Source organism: Silurus aristotelis (genome assembly GCF_946808225.1).
Source record: "Silurus aristotelis genome assembly, chromosome: 2".
Taxonomy (NCBI): Eukaryota; Metazoa; Chordata; class Actinopteri; order Siluriformes; family Siluridae; genus Silurus; species Silurus aristotelis.
The window spans coordinates 31,699,923-31,723,950 of record NC_139575.1 but is presented as its reverse complement, the minus strand read 5'-3'; the positions used below and the strand labels follow the sequence as shown (position 1 = coordinate 31,723,950).

At 36.9% G+C, this 24,028-nt stretch overlaps 1 protein-coding gene across 1 annotated transcript in view; it reads left to right on the top strand.

Moving 5' to 3' along the window:
* nck2b (NCK adaptor protein 2b) overlaps window positions 1-24,028 on the top strand; it is a 47,144-nt gene that overhangs the window by 12,069 nt on the left and 11,047 nt on the right. Inside the window, exon 2 of the mRNA XM_083533965.1 lies at window positions 20,440-20,681. Coding sequence (XP_083390091.1) covers window positions 20,456-20,681 — 226 coding nt within the window. The 5' untranslated portion in view covers window positions 20,440-20,455. The remainder of the gene's footprint in view (window positions 1-20,439; window positions 20,682-24,028) is intronic.

Genomic DNA, 24,028 nt, shown 5'->3' with positions numbered 1-24,028 from the left:
ATGTTTGACTTTCTACAACTTTCTCCCATCTCCTGACAGCATCTCTGGAGCTCAGCCACAGTGATCTTTGGGTTCTTTTTTACCTCTCTCACCAAGGCTCTTCTCCCCCGATAGCTCAGTTTGGCCGGAGGGCCAGCTCTAGTAAGGGTTCTGGTCGTCCCAAACATCTTCCATTTGAGGATTATGGAGGCCACTGTGCTCTTAGGAACCTTAAGTGCAGCAGAAATCTTTTTGTAACCTTGGCCAGATCTGTGCCTTGCCACAATTCTGTCTCTGAGCTCTTCAGGCAGTTCCTTTGACCTCATGATTCTCATTTGCTCTGACATGCATTGTGATCTGGAAGGTCTTATATAGACAGGTGTGTGGCTTTCCTAATCAAGTCCAATCAGTATAATCAAACACAGCTGAACTCAAATGAAGGTGTAGAACCATCTCAAGGATGATCAGAAGAAATGGAAAGCACCTAAGTTAAATATATGAGTGTCACAGCAAAGGGTCTGAATACTTAGGACTATGTGATATTTCAGTTTTTCTTTTTTAATATAACTGCAACAATGTCAACAATTCTGTGTTTTTCTGTCAATATGGGGTGCTATGTGTACATTCATGAGGAAGAAGAATGAACTTAAATGATTTTAGCAAATGGCTGCAATATAACAAAGAGTGAAAAATTTAAGGGGGTCTGAATACTTTCCGTACCCACTGTATATTAGATATAGGTGTGTGTGTGTGTGTGTGTGTGTGTGTGTGTGTGTGTGTGTGTGTGTATCTACACAGTATATACTGTATATAATGTGTATATACATATGTGTATATACACAACTCAAGGTTTTACAGAACAATGTAAATCTCGCATAACACTCAATTCTCTATTAAAGGACTCTGGTAATGCTGTTCTGTTTTTCTTTGTGGGTGGTAAGTGCGAAAACACTGTTGAAAACCTTTAGGCTAACCTACTTTATTTGCTAGCTAATTCATAGAAATTTCCAGAGATTTTTTTGCAGTAAAATGACTCGAAGGGTGACGAACAGTGAGACTGCAGTTTCTTCAGGTGACTTGAGTGACTGTACCGAAGTAAAAAACAAAACAAAATCTGACTGTATGAAAATCATAAGAACTTGCAAATAAATCAGCAAATTGTTGCATTTTTCTTTTTTTATTGCTTTTACAGGATTGTATCATAGCTTATTTAAATTTTGGGCTTTGTTTTTTTTTGGTTTCTACTTTCAGTCTTTACTTCAGATTTATTTTTAGAAGGTGAAATGTGTGCTAATACAGGTTAAGGTGTGGTGATAGACTGGTTTTAGACTGGCCAAGTCAAAGTCTTTTACTTTCCTAGTTGTGTTGGATTTGAGCAATGAGTATGCATGTTCTGGATCATGGGCAGAAGCCTTCTTTCCCCACACTTTATCCTTTCAGGCTTTACCTAACTTTGGTAGAGGTTAGTTTCAGTTGTATTGATTTCCAGCATTAATGACGGCATTCTAAGAAGTTATGTTTCTGCTTTTGCAACAACTGTCTTGTTCAAGTGCATGATTTTTGGGTTCAGCTTTTTTCGTTTGGCTGCCTTTTGGCCTGCGACTGTTGGCACTAAATGTATAATTCCTAAGAATTGAAAAATAAATTTCATATACTTTAACAGTTTTTCAATTTTAGAATTTTAATGAATTCAGGTATTAATTGGGAATAGAATAAGCATGAATTTGATTATTAGGATAAATGAATATCTATAAGTCCAGGTTTAAATGCGGTATGGTGTCACATTTTTATGGCTTTACTTGATTTAGAGTCTGATCTAGGCCTGTGTTAGGCAAACACAAGCTCTTGATCATTTGAAAGTAATTTTATGATTGTTTAATTTTATGAATTTAAGTTTGAAAAGTGAGGATTGTTTTTACACCCCTTCTGTGCAGTACTCCGTGTAGAATCTGTGCTGTCCATCCTGTCTCAAAGCTTCGTGTTTATTGTGAACTTGTGGTTGAAGAAAGCTTCTGTTAACGTGCTGTCAGTTGTGTATAATTTGCTGTTGAGCTATGTGTGAGGCTCTATCTGATTTGCAGTTTGTGATGTTGCCTCTTTTCGGGAGCCTTCAGGCTTCAAATCTTCCACTGATTATTTATAGGATTCTTTAATCTGTTTAAACCAACTTCCTTCCCAGAGCTGTTCCTCTTGTCTTTCTCGCTTTGTCAAATTTTTAATTTGCATATCTATGTATCTTCAATTTACATGCCTACTGTGCATCATTTCCCTCTGCGTATGTTTTTCTTCTGGAGAAAAGGTCAGCAGTTGTACAGAGTCTGTTTGAATCGAGCAGTCATTCACAAAGCCTCTGCTCGTTATACCTCTCCGCTTCTAATTTAAAAGAAAAGATCATTTCTTTGCGCATTCAGTCACATAAGCTTTATCTGTTTCCTCACTCACTCCATTTCCTTGCAACTAATTTTCAACAAATTGATGTGTGAAAGTGTGATGCTGGAGGAAGTAGTTTACTTCATATCTTGATGGATTTATGGATATGATGGGCAAATATTATGGTTTATTGACTGGTGGTTGCTTTAGTGGTTTTTGGCAGCTCTGGATACTGTTCCGTTACTAAATTGTACTTATAGATTCCGAGATTAGTTGTGTCTACTTGCATTAAGATATGATCGATGCAACCATTTTAAGGACATAAGAGTTGTGTTGAAATGAGCAGCAGGTTTAAGTGCAACGAATGGCATACAAACAGCTCTTTGTCTATAGTGTGAAATTGGTATAAAGCATTAACCTGAGCTATAATTTGCAAATGATGCATCTTCAGCTACAAGGGAACAGGCTTGATCACACTTGACATTCGCTATAGGCTGTTAATTAGTGTAGTTTTTAAATGACCCTGTTTTAGGCAGTTAAGATTTGTCACAGCATACAGTGAAGAAGTTCATGTTTAACAAATTTTAAACGTACCTTTGGTCAAATGTGTTCAAATCAGGAAGCGCATTTGCCAGGTTTCGGTACAATAAACCATCTAAAGAAAATCTCAGCCTTAACGAAACGCAAGGTCATTGTAGTGCACATGCATTTTTTTTATGTGCTGGCATTAAACACTATATAGTTTCCCTTTCATTCTACAATTTGTGCAATATATCAATCAAAACAAAACATTCTGTACATTAGACACTGTCTGCAGTTTCATATTTTTCTTCATTTACAGAAATGTATTAGATTTAATTCTGATTATTTGCTGTGAATCAGAATGTTGGTGACTATAGTTTTGTTATTCCTGCCCAAGTGAATGATATTCACTTGTTGACTTCATAAAAGAAACATCAATAGAAATTATTAAATTTTTAAGTCTTTTAATAGAATTTAAAATGGAGGTGGAATTGATGACTTTCTGAAGATTAACATTTGTTGACAAGCTGATTTATATAGAAATATTAAGGCTCTGCCCCTATTAGCTGCACTGCATTACATACATATGACAACTGATTTTGCCTCATATACATCAGATTCTCAAAAACGAATAAATATCCACCTTATATACACATTGCTTTATTTTTTGATGATTCAGATTTTGATTAAATCTTTACAGGGTGTTAAAATATTACTCTTACATTTACATATTGTCCAACCAGACACAGGTTTCATCTCTCAGATGCAAAAGATTAAACTGTTGAACAAGGAAACTGTTGGTGGAATTTGTGTGCGCTTGTTTCACAGTCAGATTTGACTGACGCACCCTTGATGAATGAGGGCCACTGTGATTGTAATTTGCTTAGTAATCAGCACATTTTAATGCAGTTGCGGCGCACTCGACAGCAAAGAGCTTTTCCGGCGTGATCGCCTAAAAATACACGAGTGACATGCAGAGAATGTACAATTGTGAGATGTTTTTGAATCTTTTGCAATTACCTTTAGAGCTATGTGGGTTTCACGTGAAAGGCTTAAGTGGCACTTAGTACCACGGTGGGTAATTAGATGGTGAATTGAATCAGGTGTCTGAGCAAGGGAAGTCACCAAATTGTGCTTGAATATTCTCTTTTAGATTGCAGTTGATAGCCTTTTTTTGTATTAGGAAAGTGCTGACATGATAGTGAACCATAGCTGCACTTTATTTATAGTGAAATTGCTCATTCTTTAAACTGGGATTCCAGAGACTAAAGATTCCGGTCTGTAATGGGGAAAAAATTAAAAGATCTGGAAGAGATCCATGTCTTGATAATGATTGTGAAGAGGCTTGAAAGATCAAATATGTTAACAGAATAAACATCAGTGGACATGACATTAATGACTACATTTCTTTAAATAATGTAGGTTCCTTTTTTTTTTTTTTTTTTTTTGCAAGCTGGTAGTATGATTGAATAAGTGTGTTTTTTAGGTGAACTACTTGCCATGCTACTCAAAGAGAGGCCACCCTTGTCGATTGTGACTCAGGATACCATTTATGAATTAATGCTCTAAATATTAAAATGTTTCATCTGATATACAATAATTTTTGAAGCGGAAAAAGAGCACATGGTCAATCCTGGCACTGAGTATCAGCAGCAACCAAAGGATGGTGATGGTGTATATAGAATCAATGATCCCATTGTCTACGGATTCTTTATGTAAAGCATAAAAACCACCATGGGGCCTGCTGTTCTAAGCAAATAATGTATTAGCAAAGCATCCACGAGATAAGCTGCTGCTATCAACAAATCTCTCCATAATGGGGCGAGAAAAAAAAATCAAAACAGAGCTTGTCATGTCACTGGGAAATTCAGAGCAAGCCAAAAAATTTACTGACAATGACAACTTGCACAAATGTCAACCAAATCTCTACTAGCAACAACTTGGCACAAGACTAGTTGGCATGTCCACTATGCAGTGTACTTAAGTTAAGGCACACGTACAACAGGATTTGCCAGTGTGAGGCATTGACGCAAGCGTTCAGAGAAACCGAATCGGAGCACTTCAATTCAACACTCACGCACTTGTTTTGGCCTTCAGGCCTGGATCTTTCAATTCATATTAAGTTGCATTTCATGCAACAGTGCTAGCATTGATAGTCAATGATCAGGCTCTATCAAATTCCAGAGCATTTCAAAACAAGAAACTCCGCAGTAAGAGTCCATTGCTAGAGGCGTAATGTGGCTGCAGCAATATAAACAGAGCTACAGGTTCCATGACATCTCTGGATGCCTCCATCTAATCAAGTTCTTCTTTTCTGATTATGAGCAATTGACTTTTTTTTTTCAGTCTGGGAAAAAAAAGGTCTTGTTTGATGCCAAGTTTGTCCATAGCATGATGCTATGAAACATTATATTAAAATATATTCAACTCAATCTACATTGAATGGAAACCCCATTCAGTACCCCATAGGCAGTACCTACAAATTACCTGTGCTGCCTTTTTTTTTTTTTCATCAACTTTTCCCTCGCATCTAAACTATGTAATTGGTCAGTTAGTAAACAAATTCCTGTCCTGATGCAATAAAGACAAAAATCCTGTTCATTCGAAAACTGCCCATGTAGGCTGTGCTAACGAGCTAAAATAATCAATTGCAATCACGCTCAGTTCCATTTAGTACATAACCATCTGTACAACAACACAAACAAAATTCATGTACCTATTAATAGAAAGTGTGCCCCACTGAGCTACCTGCTGAGCTGTGATTGGCTCATGCCTCTTCTTTTCTCCAATTTAGAAACAGAACAGGTTTTGCTTGCTTGAAGCGTGTGGTGGAGGAAGTGTTCGTGTCTATCACAGACATCTTTGTTTATAAGAAATAAAAGCCATTATTTACTTACATTAACACTAAACATTGTGCTTTATGTTTTTACAGTAAATTTATTTCAACAAGGAATTGAATTTAAAATGCAATATTCTATTCAAATAGGGAACCAAAGACGGGCAAAAATATCAGATAATAAATATGGTAATTTATTTAATTAAGAGAAAAAGCTGTAATAGCTAAAGATAATCTTTTACATGTATTGTGATATGAACTAAATTTACATTACAATTTATCATCCACTACTAGGTTGTCCGTAAGTTAATGTTGACTTGTATATTTAAGTATAAAAGCTTTGATTTTTTTATTTTATTTCCCTCCAACTTCTTGCTTTTTCTGCCTGTTATTGCATTATTATATTTTCATTTATTTGCTTTATTTACTTAACCCTTGTACTACGTTTTATTGATGTTACTAGTCAAACCCTATATATATATATATATATATATATAGAGAGAGAGAGAGAGAGAGAGAGAGAGAGAGAGAGAGAGAGAGAGAGAGAGAGAGAGACAAGTGATTAGATCACAAATTACAGTAATTTCTATTGGGAGAATTGATTTCTATTATATTTTGTATTCTCCATGTGGCAGAATGTTGCCATGATTAAATCCAAGTCTATTGTAATTTCAGGTTTGAGAGATTTTTAAGTTATTCTCATGGGTAAGGTGCACCATGTTATTTAAATTTGATACATAACTACATATAGCTTCTGTGCAGGAAATATTATTATATAGTGATGCAAAAGTCTCTATTTACCTGAACTATTTATTACTAAAAAAAGATTTCCGTTTTGGTTTAATTATTTCCACCAGAAGATTGATGTAACTGTGAGAGATCTTTATTTTTGTGAAAACATTTGGTCACCATGTAGGTATGTCTCCAGACATAGACACACAGAAAAAGAAGAAAATGCCACTTGTACATTGATGATATTGTACTTCTGTGTTGCTTATTTCAATGGGAGACATCACCCTGCATACTGCCTTCACATTACTCCTTCATTGAGTCACTCTGCCCTGATGGATGTTTTGTATGTTCATTAGCGGCAGAACACTCGACTGCTGATTGATCACTCAGCACCCAGATATGAAAACTAAAGTGTTCCAAAGTAATTTGATCAAACGAGAAGCCATAAGATGTGTCTGATGCTGTGTGGATGTGGAATGGCTTTGTTCAATTAGTTTCAGATAAAATACCATGTTGACTGAGTCAGTGAGGTGAACAATCATTTTACATTTTACTTCGTTGCTTTGTTGACTCTATTACCAACCAAGCTGAGCACACAACCGAAGGGGAAAATTTCTAACTCTTCATAATTGCTTTTGTTAAGTTTGTGTCACATCACAATGTGCTACATGTAGCAGGAAAATAGACATGAGGGCAAACAAGGTCATGGAAGGAGCTCTCCACTTTGCTGTACATGTAAATATAACCATTAGTTACATGTTTATTATTTGTTTGATTATTTTTTAAGAACAATTGGGGATCAGTTATTAGCAGTCAAGATCTATAAGGAACAGTGATTTCTTTTTTTTTTTTTGTTGAACATTGGGGATCAGTGTTTTTTGTTTTTTTTTGTTTGTTAAGAACCATGTAAATCAGGGTGAACATTGGGGATTACTGATTATTAGTTGGGGAAATTGGGATTAGTGTTTGCAGTGATCATTTGTTGAAAGCAATAGGGATCGGTGATTGGTGTAGTTGAGTATGTGTCAATTAGTGGCTATTTATTGAGAACAATGGGGATCAGTGATTTGTGGAGAACAGTGGTGATTTTTCATTGTTGTGAACACAGGGGACCAGCAGTTGGTTGATGGGAACAATGGTGAACAGAGATTGGGCACTGGAGACAATGATAATCAGTAATAGAATGCTGGGAACATCGACGATTACTGATTGGGAACAATAGGGATCAGTTCTGGGTTGATTTGAAAAAATGTGGAAATGACAGGAACAGTGACCCGTCTTGGGGACAATGCTTTATTCTATTCAGTATGTCTAATGAAAATAAAATCAGTGAATGTGCTGCTATTTTTTTTTTTCCTCCATTGCTTCAACCTTTAGTGAAAATACCAAGAAAATGTAAGTGCAGACTATCATATAAAAAAATACATCAAGCACTTTCTGTAACTCAATCTCAAATATCCTTCTACATTATTTATGTAGAGCACAGAGTAACAGCTGCCTTAGGCTATACCCCATGTAGGACTCAAATAGGGGGGTATAAATGGATACAATTTGAGTAAATAAAAATTAATCCACCACATTGTTTGCAATTGTATATTCATGATGTTGCCCATTACATTCTCTAGAATAGGCCAGTATGCACAGTCACTATTGAAGTGGAGAGAAAATCAATTCAAACTGGAAACATCAGAAAGATTTTCTAACACCGGTCCCAAGGGCCACACACTTCCGTATTAGTTGCAGCTCGGCCGTTCTACATCTGTGAAAGGACTTTTACTGAGTTACTAGCCTACATATCCGGGAAAACTACAAATCATCTTGATTGTAAACCGTTCCATTCTTTTGATGTTTCATGAGACCTTCCTTTGGCACTTGCATTCCTCCTTCAGGCAGTGCTCTTAGAACAGACACACCCCCATGACTAACCCTGAAGATAACAACCCTCATTCTTTCCCTGTTCTAATGTAATGTGCAATATTAGAGGATTTGTTATTGTCAGTACCTCAGCATCACCTGTGCTGGGAAGTGTTCACTATAGCGCTAACCTACATTTCAACGCTCCAGGGCTCCTTATGAAAACATGCACTTATTGTGATGAGAAAGATAAGTCAGCCTCATAGCTCATTATTAACAGATATATTATTTGCAATAGAAACCTGATGCTTATTTTTTGTGTGTTGATGAGCATTGTGTTTGTTTCTACTGATGATTTTACTGTGAATGGCTTCGATTTTGATTTTCCTTTCACATTTAAAGGGAGAATCTGCCCTGTATAGCTTACATGTTGATGTTAAAGCATTCATGTGTGACATGTAAAGGCATGTAAATGGATACTACACAGAGCTTCTTTGCTTTTAAGTTAAAGTGTTTGTTGGTTATGCTGTTTTTACTAGAATTTGACACTCACAATTTAGTGCATTGTCATTCCCAGGATATATAACGTGATATCAGGTATTATGTCTAAAAAAAATCTGATACAATGTGTATAGTTTGTAAGACTTTGTTTATACTTTTTTTTTTAAGGGTCGTTGTATGAATGAAAAAAAAAAACAAGCACGACTCTGTTTTTTTTATTTTTAATTTTTTTATATGCATTCTATCTAAAATGTGAATTACGATGTTTTCATTGTAAGTCATATTGACACGCACATACATACAAACAATTTTAAAATGTCACATTTCCAAATGTGATCAATCCCCTAAAGTGCACAGTATTTCCAATCTGACAATCGTAACCTAGAGGTAAAAAGAAATTTCATTGGCAGACTTTTGTCTGGAAGAAATGTCCACTCTGACGCCATTGGCATGAATGAAAAATATGATACAAACTAGAGCAACATATTTAAAAATCATAGACAATCTAGTAAAACACAGGGCTGTGCTGGGCTGTTCAGGATTGTTCAGCAGTGAAGGCTTTGTGGGCGGCATAAGATTACACGTAGATGACGTGTTACAGTTTCTGTCACTCTAGGTGCTGTTGAAAGGCACCCAGTGATCCATGTTAAGAGTGCCATAAAATGTCAAAAAAAATCAGATGGCAAGCTTCTAAATAAGGCATATTTGAACTATTTTACATTTTAATCATTTTTTTTACGCTTTTCGAAACAAAAACAAATGAGCTTAGCCCAATATGTAATATAATTTTCATTTTTCGAAAGCTTGTAACATTAGAAAGGGAAATTTTCTCTGAGGAAAAAACAACAGAGGAACAGACAAGAAAGCAAGCAATAAGGATGTGAGAGGTGTTTAATGAACGACTGTGTCTGACACTTCTGAGGGACTGCTGATCAAAAATATGGAAATCAGTAGAGAGGCAAGTCGAGGAGCAAGTAACCAGAGGGAAAGACTTGGATTCTAGGTACTGAAACATCTGAAACAATCATTTTTGAGCTGTCTGCTCTTGCTTTATATTAAATTATCCTTCAGGAAATCTGAACAAACAGTTAGAGGCTTTTTCTAAGTCTCAGTGGCAGATCATGTGGGCGGTGGACATTCTTTTTTCCCCTCAGAGTTCTTCAGTTTTTTGGAATACTAGAGAGAGAGAGAGGGACATCCATGTGAACATGAATGTACACAAGATAGCAATTAGAACAACCAGACCTTTACACAAGACTGCACGGGCAAACAAGGAAAGTGGGCAATCCGCATTTAGTGCAGCAGTACTGTAACAGTGACCCAGCACACAGTGCTAAATGTGACTCCATAGAATGATTCATTCTATACATGTCAACATTTGGTGGTTTCTCAGCAGTCATTTGTGCAAAAAAAATTGCTGTGTGTGTGTGTGTGTGTGTGTGTGTGTGTGTGTGTCAGTCCAGTCTCTTATTGAGGAGACTAATTGCTATGATGAATGTGTTCGAATAGACTCCATTGTGAAGGTGTGAACCACATGGATTACCCAGTAGCCAGGTTGGAATGAGTTTGGCCACTTGACAACACATTGGCTAGGTTTCCAGAGACAAGCTTTTAGATTTTTTTTTGTTCTATACAACAGCCAATTATATATATATATATATATATATATATATATATATATATATATATATATATATATATATATATATATATATATATATATATATTACAGTATAAAAGAAAATACAGATTGCCAATAAAAATAGATGTTGGGTATGTATAGATACAGATGGAATTAAAACAGTATTTGAAAGATCTTAATCTTTTGCCTATGATACTTGCAAATACTTGCTGGCAAATCTCTTCTATGGATTTGATCTAAAACATTTACATATCATATTTACAGATCATATTTACACAAACGTAACGTATCTGTGAAAACTAAACCCATTTAGTGCGTTTGATTGCCATATTACCTCAAAATGCAAATGAAAATATATAAATAGAAATATACAAATCAATTTCAAATCACTTTGAAAAAAAGATAAACGCACTGTACGGTGTTTTCTTTTTTTTTAGTTTGTAACAATCCCAAACTTTTCGAAACTTTGTCAGTTTCTATGGCCCTCGCTTTTTTCTACCCTTTCCGCCATTTTTCATTCTGCAGCATCTGCTATGTTTACCTGTCCAGAGCGCTCCAGAGTTCAGAGGGCGGTGCGTCAGTAATAATGGTCCATGGGGAAACGCAGTGCTCGATGTGTAGTTAAATAGTCTAAATGATTCCTTGTGTAACTCAATGCTTTTTTTTGTATTCGAATTATTCAAGTTATTTCAGCCTAGTAGAATTTTAAAATAATGCACAATTAAAGCATTTTGTCTTCCCCTCTATATTTTTTAGAGAAAGTTCCAGAAATGTAGGCAAAGGTACTGCCTTAAGAATATTATGAATATTTACAAGTGGTTGAATTGGCCATGGCATTGTTGTTCTGTTGTTAGTAATTCTAAAGGAACTTGCTGGGAAATTGGTATGGCTTCTAACTGCAAGTGGACATTTGGGTCATTTTGTAATGAATCATCTATAAAAAGTAAAGGAAAGAAAAGCAAGTTATGACAACTGATAGTTAGTTTCAACAAATGCCTTGCCATTGTCACAATCACAAATGGCAGATGGTGATTGAGCAGTTTCTGACTATGAGGTCATACACATTTGTGTTTGATTCAAGTGAAATTTCTAATCCTTTTATTCGTTCTACTCTGGATTATGTTTGTGCAGTACAAAGAGATGCTCATGGAGTTTTGTTTGGAAAAATGTTTGTCAGTATTGAAGATGATCACCCAATGGAGGCAATTAAACCAGCGTGTGTGTGTGTATATGTGTGTGTGTGAGTGTGTGTATGACAGCCTAATGAGTTATTTATAGCTGTAGTGAACAAAAGGGAAAAGATCACTTTCCTGCTGAAGGCAAAAAGAACTCGATTCTTCCGACAGCTGCGTGACTCAAATACTAAGCACAAGGGCACCGGGCTTCATTTTGCACCTTTCTCCTGTTTGTTTTAGAAGAACCACTTGAGCTACATGTGCATCTGTTCCTCTTCAGATGTTGTCAGTGTTCATTCATCTCCCTCAGTCTTACTCGCTCGGACAGGTGTGCTTTGTGAATTTTGGCTTAAAACGACACGATTGATGTTTCATACAGATGCTTCAAAGATTGGTGCCTCTGTGCTGCTAGCTTCTGGGAAACGCAACATCTGAACGGCGTGACACTGTAGCTAGGGCTCGTGGGATTTGCGAGAGAGGGTTTAGGGCGGCCGGATGAGCTAGAGAATGGAGGAGAATGTTTTGTCTCTGGAGTGCATTAAAGAAAAGGGGAAAAAATGAAGAGAATTTGGATAGGAGCAGGATCTCACAAGACCAGTCTGCTGATTTACTATTTAAAATAAACAACCTACAGGTTTTAGTAATGAATTTGGTAACCACAGGATCTGTCTTTTTTTCACTGCCATATTTGTGTGAGTAGTAAATGGTCAGAGGAGCACCGACGTAGAAGCATCAAAATACAGTGCATATTGAGGAGCAAATGCAGACCCAAATATTTGCTCAAACAAGCATAAATAAATTTGCCTCAGTGCACATGCATTTCGCTCTCTGTAATCATCTGACCTGATCTATGTACACTATATGGACAAAAGTTTGTGGACACCTGCCCACTAAGCTCCACTTATGTTTCACAAGGTTTTGAAGTGCGCTTTTGATTTGTGCTCGTTCCACAAGGTCGTTGAGGTCCGAGCTCTACAACAGGCCACTCAAGATGTTCCACTTCAGCCCATGTAAACCATGTGTTCATGGAGCTGGCTTTGTGCATAGGGGCATTATCATGCTGGAACAGATTTAAGGTCTCCTAGTTCAAGTGAAAGGAAAAATGTAATGCTACCATATCCAAAGACATCCTATACAATTTTGTGCCTCCAAAATTGTGCTAACAGTTTGGGCAAGAACCACATATGGCTGGAAAAGTCACATTTTAATACTTTTGCGTTGTGGACATTCCTCAGTGACTTTGCGATTAGCTGCCCTGCTGTATCTCTACAACAGTTATGTGTTTAAATGTCTCTTGTCTTTTGGCACTATTTTAAATACCAATATAATAAAAAAGAAGAGCATAATTCCCTTTTTATTACTCATGCCATGAAATCTAGACACAATTCCCACACACATTGAGCAGACCGCAGGGATTTGTGGGGCATTGTTTTCAGTCTGCAGATGGCACTGGCTGATTTTATTTATTTTTTATTTTTTTAAGCTAAGCAAAATGTGTGAAATACAACAAAGTGCAAAATTGTCCACAGCGAGACCAAATCTCCTTTCTCACCACTTTTGTAGTTATTTTCATTCTAATTATTCAAAAAGATTCCTAGCAATGACAAAAAAATATGCAGCCATGCTAATAGCATTTTAGTCCTATAATTTTGGCCATGGACCTGTTTTATGATTCTCGAAATGTTTGCTTACAGTACTATATATGAAAACAGTAATGTTTGTAGACAAGTGTAAGCATGCCAAGCATTCCACTGAGTAACGATCAGGTACAGCAGAACCTGTATCTGTGTGTATTTTCCCCCTTTTTTATCTTCTTCCCATCAGGTCCCAGAGAACATTGACATCTTGCATGCAGTAATTACTTGACACCTTTTGTTCGGTGGTTTGGACAGGTGTTGGTGGCTTGCTTTTTTTCTTTTTTTTATTAAAACATTGTTTGTGTCAAGAGGATTAATGAGTGTTGCTTCTTTGCTACATTTTCTTCAGTCTCCAGCACAGTGAAATAATTTTCTTAACATATATAAGCTTGTTTGAAACCTAGGGTCAGAGCACAGGGTCAGCCATGATACAGTGCCCCTGGAGCACAGATAGTTAAGGGTCTTGCTCAAGGGCCCAATAGTGGCAGCTTGGCGATACTGAGGCTTAAACCTCCGATCACCAACCCCAGAGCCTTAACCACTGAGCTTCCACTCCCCCCGTAGAGCGAGACTAGCTGTTCTAGAACTAACAATTACTATTAGAATTTAGTTTTGATTTTGTGTAATTAAGATTAGAGGAACCTTTTGTTGTTATAAGCCTTTATATACAGGCTTTACAATGTTAAAGCGTTACATGCGATAAGTGACACTATATGAGATACTACACGGCTACAAGCTAATAAAATCAATTATACACTTGTCAATATCTTTTTATATTAAGAACAGTATCAAACCAACCTACATGTTTTAGGTACTTTGGGGGAAAAGAGAGCATCGGTTCTGGCAGTGAAAATCAATAATAATAAAAAGTTACATTCACAGTACAGATATTATTAGTAGGTTACAGAACACTGGACCCTAGTATTCAAACTTTAATTGTCCATGTCCTGATACAATGATATGGACAAATGTATTGAGACACCCAACAAGTGGAGGCAAGAAGTTGCAGACCCCAACCTGTTCCAGCATGACCTTGGATTTTGGCACAAAAAGTTAAACAAAGTTACATAACGATATTGTTTACATAGGTTGGAGTGGAAGGTCTTGGCCTGCTATGGAACATCTTTCCAGAAGTGCAATATATTATAGCAAAAAATGGGGATTAAATGTTGAATGGGATGTAAAAAAAAAATTGGATTTACCTGATTTTTAGCAAATGGGGTGAATGGAAATAAAATATATTTAGAACTTGACAGACAGCATGCTTTTGACAAAATCAAGTAGTGCAACATGCATTCCTTCACTCTTCCATTTTCCTCACTCTCTCAGGATCAGATGGTTCATGTCTCCTGTGTGTTGCATCTATCTCGGTTCTGCACATTCGTATCTGTCTTGTTCTCTCATTTGCAATCTGTTTCTCTTGCTCTTTCTCACTCCCTCGTTTTTTGCCCTCTCTCTTTTTGCCTCTGGGTTAAGCTTTTCCCAGCAACTGGGCCACAAGGGGCTTGAGTCACATGGCTCAGTCTGGATAACGGTACTGAAAACTGACACCAGTAATATTGAATCTCTCTCCCACACACACACACACACACACACACACACACACACACACACACACACACACACACACACACACACACACACACACACACACACACACTCATACAACCATAAAGTACTCCTAAACTCAAAAGTGAGATAATTTTTATATGGTTACACATTTTGGATGTCTGATTCTTAAACAATAAGTTTCACAGTGTGTGTTTTTTTTTTTTTTTGGTGTAGTGTTTAGAGAATATGGCTATTACCCTTTAGCCCCAGAACCTTAATGCTGCTGGACTTGCTCACTAATTGCCTTATTTCGGTGGTGAAAATTTTTTTTATTCTTATGTAATATTTGGCCAGGTTTATGCACTGTTACATAAATTGCTGAAAATATACCAGTGATGCTGAAATCCCACACTACCTGTGACAAATGTGGGCTTGCAGTCAGAGCACCTAACTAACTTTAATTATGCCCAGGGTTGGCAGAGCTTTACATTTAAAAGCAAGCCCATAAGAAACAGTGCTGTTGTACGGCTTTGCATATTATTTGGGGGACTTTCACGCTGAGCGTTGCTTGAAAAATGAATCGTATGAAAGCTGACATTCGGAGCGGAACGTGTACCACAGAAGCGAACCCAAGACTACATGCAGGAGCTGGTCTGAATTTGTTTGGCCTGGAAACTTGTGGTGATACCTGTGAATGTGAACGGAACTCGTTAGGTGCAGATTTGCTCAGGAAGCAACGCAAACTGTGTTAGTTTCTACAACATATATGTGCCATTCACCACAACCAGCTCCTAATAACTTATTTGAATATCATTTATGTTTGAATAACATTCTGTTTTTGTTTTCTTCAAGTCCTTGCTCATGAGCTACTATTATACAAAGAATAGTGTGTTAGTGTGCACATTGATATAAACCATTAATATAAAGCATTATCCATGTTACAGCTGGATCAGTGTTGCTGTTATACAGCAAAAATTCACAATTTCTGATAATACAAACTATAATACAAAAATGTAATAAAAAACTAGATTTTGAATGCAGACTGTAGCAGCAAGAGATTCTGCGTAGGGTTTCGATCATATAGCATCAGTTTGTCAGCAAACTGCAGCAGTGTTTTGACGAAATAGTGGTACAGCAGCAGGAATAAAGGGTTTAAGCTATTTTTCTATTGGTCGTTGAGCTTGGGGTGCAGTGTTCCAATTCATTCCAAAGGATTTCAAACCATATTTTCATAGAACTCACTTTGTGCAGGTGCATTGTCATGCTTGAACAGGTTTTGGTCTCCTAGTTCAAGTGATTTCATTTAATGATATTGCCTCCAAAGACATCTTATTGTGTGTCCTCAACACACAATAAGGAAAACCCGCATATGTTGGGTGTCTGAGTACTTTTGCCTATATACTGTAGCGTACTTGTCTATTATTTATACTGCTACAATTGAGACCAATGGCCTCAATATACTGGATTGCTATCTTATTATTTGTCACATTCTGGCAATCTTTAATATCAATTAAACTGTTGTACATTTTATTATATGCTTATTTTTTTTGGGTCATAGTTCTGAAAACATAAACAATGAAAACTTGGAGAGTAAAACTGTCTGCTTGTTGACATTTTAAAAGTACAGTGCACTTCTTCTAGCTTGCTAAACCCCACTTATTTAAATTGAAATATCCTGGTTATTATTTCAGTGTGCATTTTTATAGGGATAAACTTATAGGGACTAATTCATAAATATATATTTGTAATCTATTTCTGTAGAGCTGCTTTGGGACAATGTCTGTTGTTCAAAGTGCTACACAAATAAAATTGAATTGAATATTCGCTCTTTCATGTCAGATTCAGAAATACTGAAGGGATTTCCTTTAATGCGAAAGCAATGAGGATTAGGAGAATTAAAAAGATTATGATACCAACCTTCTAATGCTTCGATCTGACAGACTTGATGATCTGCCTTTTTGTCTGAGTGAGACTTGCTTACTTTCAAACACATGGCACATCTTGGAGAATATAAATTCACAAAGCATATCCTTGCTCAGTTTTGCTCCAGTAGGATGTGGTACTATATTAAGAAGAAGAAAAAAAAAAGGTTTGAGAGGATTGTTTCTCGATGTGCTTCCATGTGGCCCTAATCGACGCTTTACAACTCTCAGCACAAGCCGGCGGAACATCGTGGGATCTTTGTTTGCGGAAACAAAACTGCTCTCTTGTGCCCTCGACCCGATCATGTTTTCCAGCTGATTACTGGTAGCTGAGGACTAAACCAAAACATCTGCATTGAAAGAACAAGGTCACAGACAGTTCCCAAAGGCCCTGTGTACATTATGTAAGGGGGATGATTGAGGGAACAGGATGAGGTGTTGCTCATTGGATTGCTAAATGCATGGTTATCAGGGGTTTTTGTAGGCTATTTTTACTCACAAGACCATGACAATAGCCTTCTTTGCTCCTCTCTCACAGTATGACCAACAAAAAAATTGTTTTACTTTGGTCATTTTTTTGTCTGTGACGGCCCAAACTTGTACAAAGTGTACCAGGCGTTATTCTGGTCTTTATGAAGTGTCCCAGTTATGCTTGTCCTGAGGAAAGCTTCTACCAAAGGACATGTTGATCCCTCCAGCTGAATCCATTTTTTTTTGGTCTATTAGATCATAGATGGTTCTCTGACTGTTCTCTGGTCTTCTTACCTCTCATATTACTTTGGGATATTTTTAAGGTTTGTTTTTTTTAACCATAACTTGACTTTTTCCATTTTTTTCCCGGAACTTGTTCTGGGTTTTATTTTTATAGCTTCTTGGATTTCGTGGTTCAGTTTGATTAGGTATGGTCAGTAAATTAGGTATCATTTCAACTTTTTAAATACTGTAATCTCCGGACTATAAAGCGCACCCATATATAAGCCGCACCCACTGAATTTTACAAATATTTTTATTTTGAACATAAATAAGCCACACCTGTCTATACTGAAACTAATGAACTTTACACAGGCATTAACGAAAGACAGTGTCTGTTACACGGTGTAACGGGTGAAATATGTTGCGCTTCCTTTAGGAGCATAGCGGTATTTTGGGAATAGCCTGGCACTGCATTTTTCCGGTATTACTGCATGTGTGCAAGACCGAGGAATATGTCCTTATTATTTTCTGATGCTCATTTCTAAGTTTCTTAGATTAACCCGCAACGCTGTTGCCAAGAAAAATAAAAAAGCACGAGTTTTGGAGACCTGTCTGTGCTTATATGATTTCTGTTGCAACTGGAGTTAGCGAGCTCTCCCATGACCCAGACTCAACGCGTTACAACAGCTTGTATCTCAACAGTAGCCTACCAAGAAAGTCATTGTTCACTGTCTTCCTCCTTCCTTTCACAACTATTTCTATCAGGAGTTTATCTTTTGGTATCGTTATATATATCGTTATACATAGCAACTGTTTTGTTCTCATTTGAAGGCAATGGAAAATATAAAGAAGCTGAACATGAGAAAACCTAATCCATATTTTACTTTTAAAAATGTTTTTGCAATTTTAACAAGTTTTGCAGTGATTTTTCACTGGTTAAATATTTATATCACAAACATTTATTTGAAATTATCTACAATAGTCCCTTATTCTTTTCTATTTGTCAATGAAAGTGTATGGATCTTTTTTTCGATTTCTTTCTTTCTTTTGATTTCTTTCTTTCTTCCTTTCTTTCTTTCTTTCTTTCTTTCTTTCTTTCTTTCTTTCTTTCTTTCTTTCTTTCTTTCTTTCTTAATTATGTCATCACAGTAGTCTAATTGCATGCAATGTATTTAGAAAGCATGCTAATCAGAGTAAAATAAAAAGTGGCACAAACAAAAGACCATTTGTGTAAGTGCCGCCATTACTGCAAATAGACATGAAGCTGAAAAGTGCGTTTCAAATGGAGACGCAGGCTATTTCCTCAATGTTTCATCAGCTTCCGTTGTGAATGGTGCACATCAGCCTAAATAGATGCATTCTCCAAAAGGTTTTGGAGCGATTTCACTCTGGAGAATGTGAATGTAGCTTTGGACGGCCATCTAAAAGAAAGCGATTCTTTAATGCCTTGTTTAAAATGGTAGAATAGTAAATAATATAAATTCCATGTAACTTTGTAACTTTTTGTATGCTTTTTTTAAGGCATTGAAAGATATATTCGTTTGAGCTGAGGGGCGATTGCAACTTTTGGCAACCATCCAGCTCAATTTCATCAGGTTCTTCCTGTGCCGTGTCATGTTTTGGATATTTTTTCTGGATATAGAAAAGGCTAAATGATATGAAGTCAATATTAAATATTGCTAAAAAATTTGTAGCAATATTTAAATTATAAATATAAATATTATATATAAATAAAGGTAGATTATTGCTTTATTATATTCAGTATATTCAGGTCATCAGCTGACCTCATTTTTTTGGACACAAACATGAGCTCGCAGATGCCCATAATTAGGTATTGTCAAGTCAATTGACGAGTGTAAATTAATATCATCCCTCCCATGCAGAAAGCACAACCAACTTTGCTTTTTTGCCCACGCTCAGCTGTGGCACTGCTGGGATTTGAACTTAATCTGCCAACAAGGTTCTTTACTATGAATTAAATAGAGCATTTTTGAACGTGTACCCTGTGTACATGGTTATATGGTGATATGCTTATTTTAAAATGAGCGGTCTGTGACAGTTGTCACTAAAAAGCTCCTAATACAGCAGGACTGCTTCAGGCCTGGCATGATGCACAGTGGCTGGCAGATTCTCTGTTTTACTGGGCCAACTGGAAGAGAGAGGCAGGCAAAGAGGGATAAAGTGAGAGGAAAAGCTCGGCTGCAAAGTGGCCATGATTTGTGCACAGTAGGATAGATGGCACAGTGTTCTCCCAAGAGAGCCTGCAGTGACCACTGTACCTGCCACTTCCCAGTGGTTGGCTTCTGTCAGTGTGATTGGGTAGCAGTGTGACTAAGAATCCCTGAGGCAGGAAGTGATTAGTCACAGCCCCGTCACACCCCATTGCCTCATCTCGATCAGCCAGCTCTTGTCATTTGAGCCATTTGGTTCTTCTGTTGTGTTTCTCTCTCTCTCTCTCTCTCTCTCTCTCTCTCTCTCTCTCTCTCTCTCTCTCTCTCTCTCTCTCTCTTCTCTCTCTCTCTCTCTCTCTCTCTCTCTCTCTCTCTCTCTCTCTCTCTCTCTTTCCACACATTCAGATCTTTTATTCAGTTTCTCAATTTCTGGCCATGGTTCCTTTTTCCAAGCTTCAGTGTTTTACTTGTAAAGCTGTCTCACTGTTTGATCTTTTATAGATATGAAATGATTTACAGTCTAACATGGCATTCGTATTAACTAAGCAGGTACGATCTGGCCTTTCTCAGGCAGAAAAACGTAGCTAAAGCTGGCAGGATTCCCAATTCAGTGCCTTTGCCCATCCATGGTCAATTACCCAGGCTGGCAAGGGCATTAGATACAAAGCAACATCTGGGTTCCTTAGGCTCCTGTGGTGTCTGAGCCAGGGACACAGGTGCTCATGGGCTTTCGTGCATTTCATATTCTTATTTAGAGATCATAATAGTGCTAATTAATGCGAGAGTGTGTATATGCAAATGCCTTTTTTTTATGTGCTTTTCACTGGATTTATCCATGCTCCTTTCTTCTTTAGCGTGACTCCATGAAAGATGTCAGAGGAGGTGATTGTGATCGCCAAGTGGGATTACTCAGCACAGCAGGAACAAGAACTCGACATCCGGAAGAACGAGCGTCTGTGGCTCCTAGACGACTCGAAAACGTGGTGGCGTGTCCGCAATGCTGCCAACCGCACAGGCTACGTGCCGTCCAACTACGTGGAGAGGAAAAACAGCCTGAAGAAGGGCTCACTAGTGAAGAACCTCAAGGACACTCTAGGTAAGCTTTATTGATCGGTCAATTACCTGCGCAGCAACTGTTGTTCGTTTTTAATTACCGTTCATCATCTGTCGTGATCTCGCGTAATGGAAGTCTTCATTAAGCACAGCTCTGAAGAATCAGGGTGGCCCTGCCCTTGAAGGACCATTTAAGATGAAGGGTGTATAGGAGGGTAAACTAATCGAAATGGGTTTTATTGTAAAGCAGAATTAATCACTGAGCTCTTTTATTCACAAAGAGGACAATGGAATTTTTCGACCACTTTATCACCTGGAATATTTTAAGCATGAGTCTGGGTGGATCAAATCTATCGGAAAGCTCAGTTTCAGTGTAATTCATACTCTATATTAAAATATCCTATTTCACGTCTGAGCTCAGAGAGATTTGTATCTCGCTCATCTGATTTTCGTGGAATAGTGAGAGCTGAAAAACTACTGCTGATCACACATTATACTGTGGTTCACTCTTAAACAATACAACTGGCTTTATATTTGTAATGTAAATCTTAAGAAAAAAATGAAGACATCTTTATTGGTTTTGTGCATTCAAATCACTGTTTCCAATTTAGAGAAAATATTTTGTATTAATTTATTATTATTATAATTTTTTTAAATAGGAGAAATTATCATTTACGAACCTCTAAAGGAGAAAGGTCTTTAGACATTGTTTTAAGCATGTTAGTGCTGTTTGGTGGCAGGTGGAAGTTTGTTTCACCACCCAGAACATAGTCTTGGAGCATGTCTTTTTCGTGTACCCTGACAGATGCAGGGACCAGTCAGTGTTTCGGGATCGGAGGGAGTTTGGTTCAGTTCGGGTTGGGAGAAGTGCTGTGATGTAGATGTAGATGGGTGCTGATCAGTTTTTGTCTTTGTATGCAAGCATTATTGTTTTAAAATTCAGTGGGGTGGGGTTAAAAGACCTAGGATACTTCATAATTAAAATTCGGAAACAAACAAATTACAGAAACATCTCCCAGATGTTGTGAAACCTCTTAAGCGCATACATTTCTCACAAGGCGGACTAGATATTAGTTTTTTTAAACCTATGTCTAACATCCTTTCAATATGTAGCAATTAATACCTTTTAAATATTAAAGGCGGCCCTCAGTATGCATTCTTCCTGTATAATATCTAAGTAAACTTTTCACATAGCACATCCAATAAATTGGAGTCTGCTTGCATATTATTGGATGTGCTATGTGGAAAGTGTACTTAGATATTATACAGGAAGAATGCATACTGAAGGCCGCATTTAATATTTAAAAGTTATTACTTGCTGCATATTTCCCCCGTTTCAGCACGCTAATGAGAGATGCAGAAATTGACACCATCCTCCTCTGTGCTGACTGAGTAAAGGCAGCAGCCCACTGACCGAACACATACAAACACAGCAACGCAAAATATGCTTGAACCACATTCATAATTTTCTCTTCACAGTAATTGGATGCCTGAAGCAGTGCATCTGTTAGAGACGGGAAGTGGAAAATAGATATGAGCAGAGTCATGCAGAGACCTTTCAGCGGTATGAAGTTTAGAAGCTGGCAAATGTGTTTAAATATGAATTCCGAATATTGTATCTATATGCATAGGAAATCTAATTATTTGCATGTTTACATGTTAACAAATGCAGATTTAAATGTTACAGTTTCAAGGTTTGAGAGTTTCAAATTGAAAACATCTGAATGCCAATGAATTCAAATTATTAAATGTTTTTTGCAAAATAAGATCTTCTGTAAATTAGTCCAAATAGGATGCAATCAGAGTTATGTCTATGGCCACAAATTAAAAAAGCATAAAGTGGAGTCAAAATGGATTATATGAACCATAAGATTAATGCTTAATGAAACAGAATCTGGACAATAGTTTTTCAGACACTCGGCCACAAGATTCGCATGTGCTTTTTAAACATCCCATTTATTCTTTACTTGCTTTTATAATAACCTCCACTCCTCTAGGAGAATGTTTTAGTAGTTTTCGGTGTGGGCTTGTTGAGATTTGGGCTCAATTAGCCACAAGGGTGTTAACAAAGTCAGTATGTGGAGAGAGGAGGTCTGGGGTGCAGTCAGCTTTCCAGTTCATCCTGAAGGTGTTCAGTATGGTTGAGGTCAGAGCTATGGCAGGCCACTGAAGATCTTTCACTCCAACCCATGTAAACTGTCTTTATAGAGCTTCCTTTGTGCACAGGGGCATCGTCATGCTGGAACAGGTTTGGGTCTTCTAGTTCAAGTGAAGGGAAAATGTAATTCTACTGCATGCAAAGACATCATACTGTCATGTGCCTCCAACTTTGTGGTAACATTTTGTAAAAAACAAAAACATATGGATAGGAAAAGTCTTTTAAACGCATTTAGCATTAACATGAATGTAAACAATTTAATAAAAGAAACTCTAGAAACCTAATTCTGAAAAAAGGACCACTTTTCCATACACTCATATGCTTCAGCCAAATTGAAGAACTATTTTTGTTTTATAGTTTTTAATAATATTAAACGGCAAATCGGACTCCTTATTAAAATCGATTAAGAAATATGGGCAAAATGTACATTCACAAAGATATACACCAGAAAATTTGGTAAAACAAGTCTAACATAAGCTTCTGAACTACAGCAGGCAGTGTTCTAGTAAAACACAAACCTCTATAATTTACCATACGATCATTTTCCAAATGAAATTCTATTCGATTTCATTTTTATTCTATTTTATTGCTACACACACACTATAAATCCATGTTGTGGTTATTGTGTCACAGTTTCACAGTTACTTAAATGTAATTAAATGTCATTTTAGTCAATGAATAGGTCAGATTGTACCAAAGTCAGATTTCATTGAAGCTTCATTTATAGCCACAAGGGAGCCTTTCTATGACTTTCCATCCTAAACAAACATGCACAGAATGCATTTGCGTAACCAAAAGACATAAAAAATCAAGCATACCAAGGTTGTTTTTGTTGATCTGAAATATATCATTTAATATAATAACCTCAAAAACATATAATGATTTTCAAGCATCTGGCATGTGTTTATGACTCTACACACACAGCCCTGCCAGGTTAATTGAATTGAATTAAAATCATGTTTTGGCATTTGGTTCAATGACAACTTTCTATGAATCCAGTGCAATTTATTGTAATAGCTAAATAATAGAATTAAGATGTAAACTTAAACAAATGCCTTGGTTTGCCTAAAATAAGTGATAAACTGACAAAATCCAGAAAGTAAGGGGAAAAAATGAGCACGTATAAAACATAAATGTATCTTTATCTTGCTGTGGCCTAGACTTTGGAAGTATGCAGGATGGATAATTGTTGGAATGAGTATTCATTTTTTGTAATTCACATGCTATGGCCT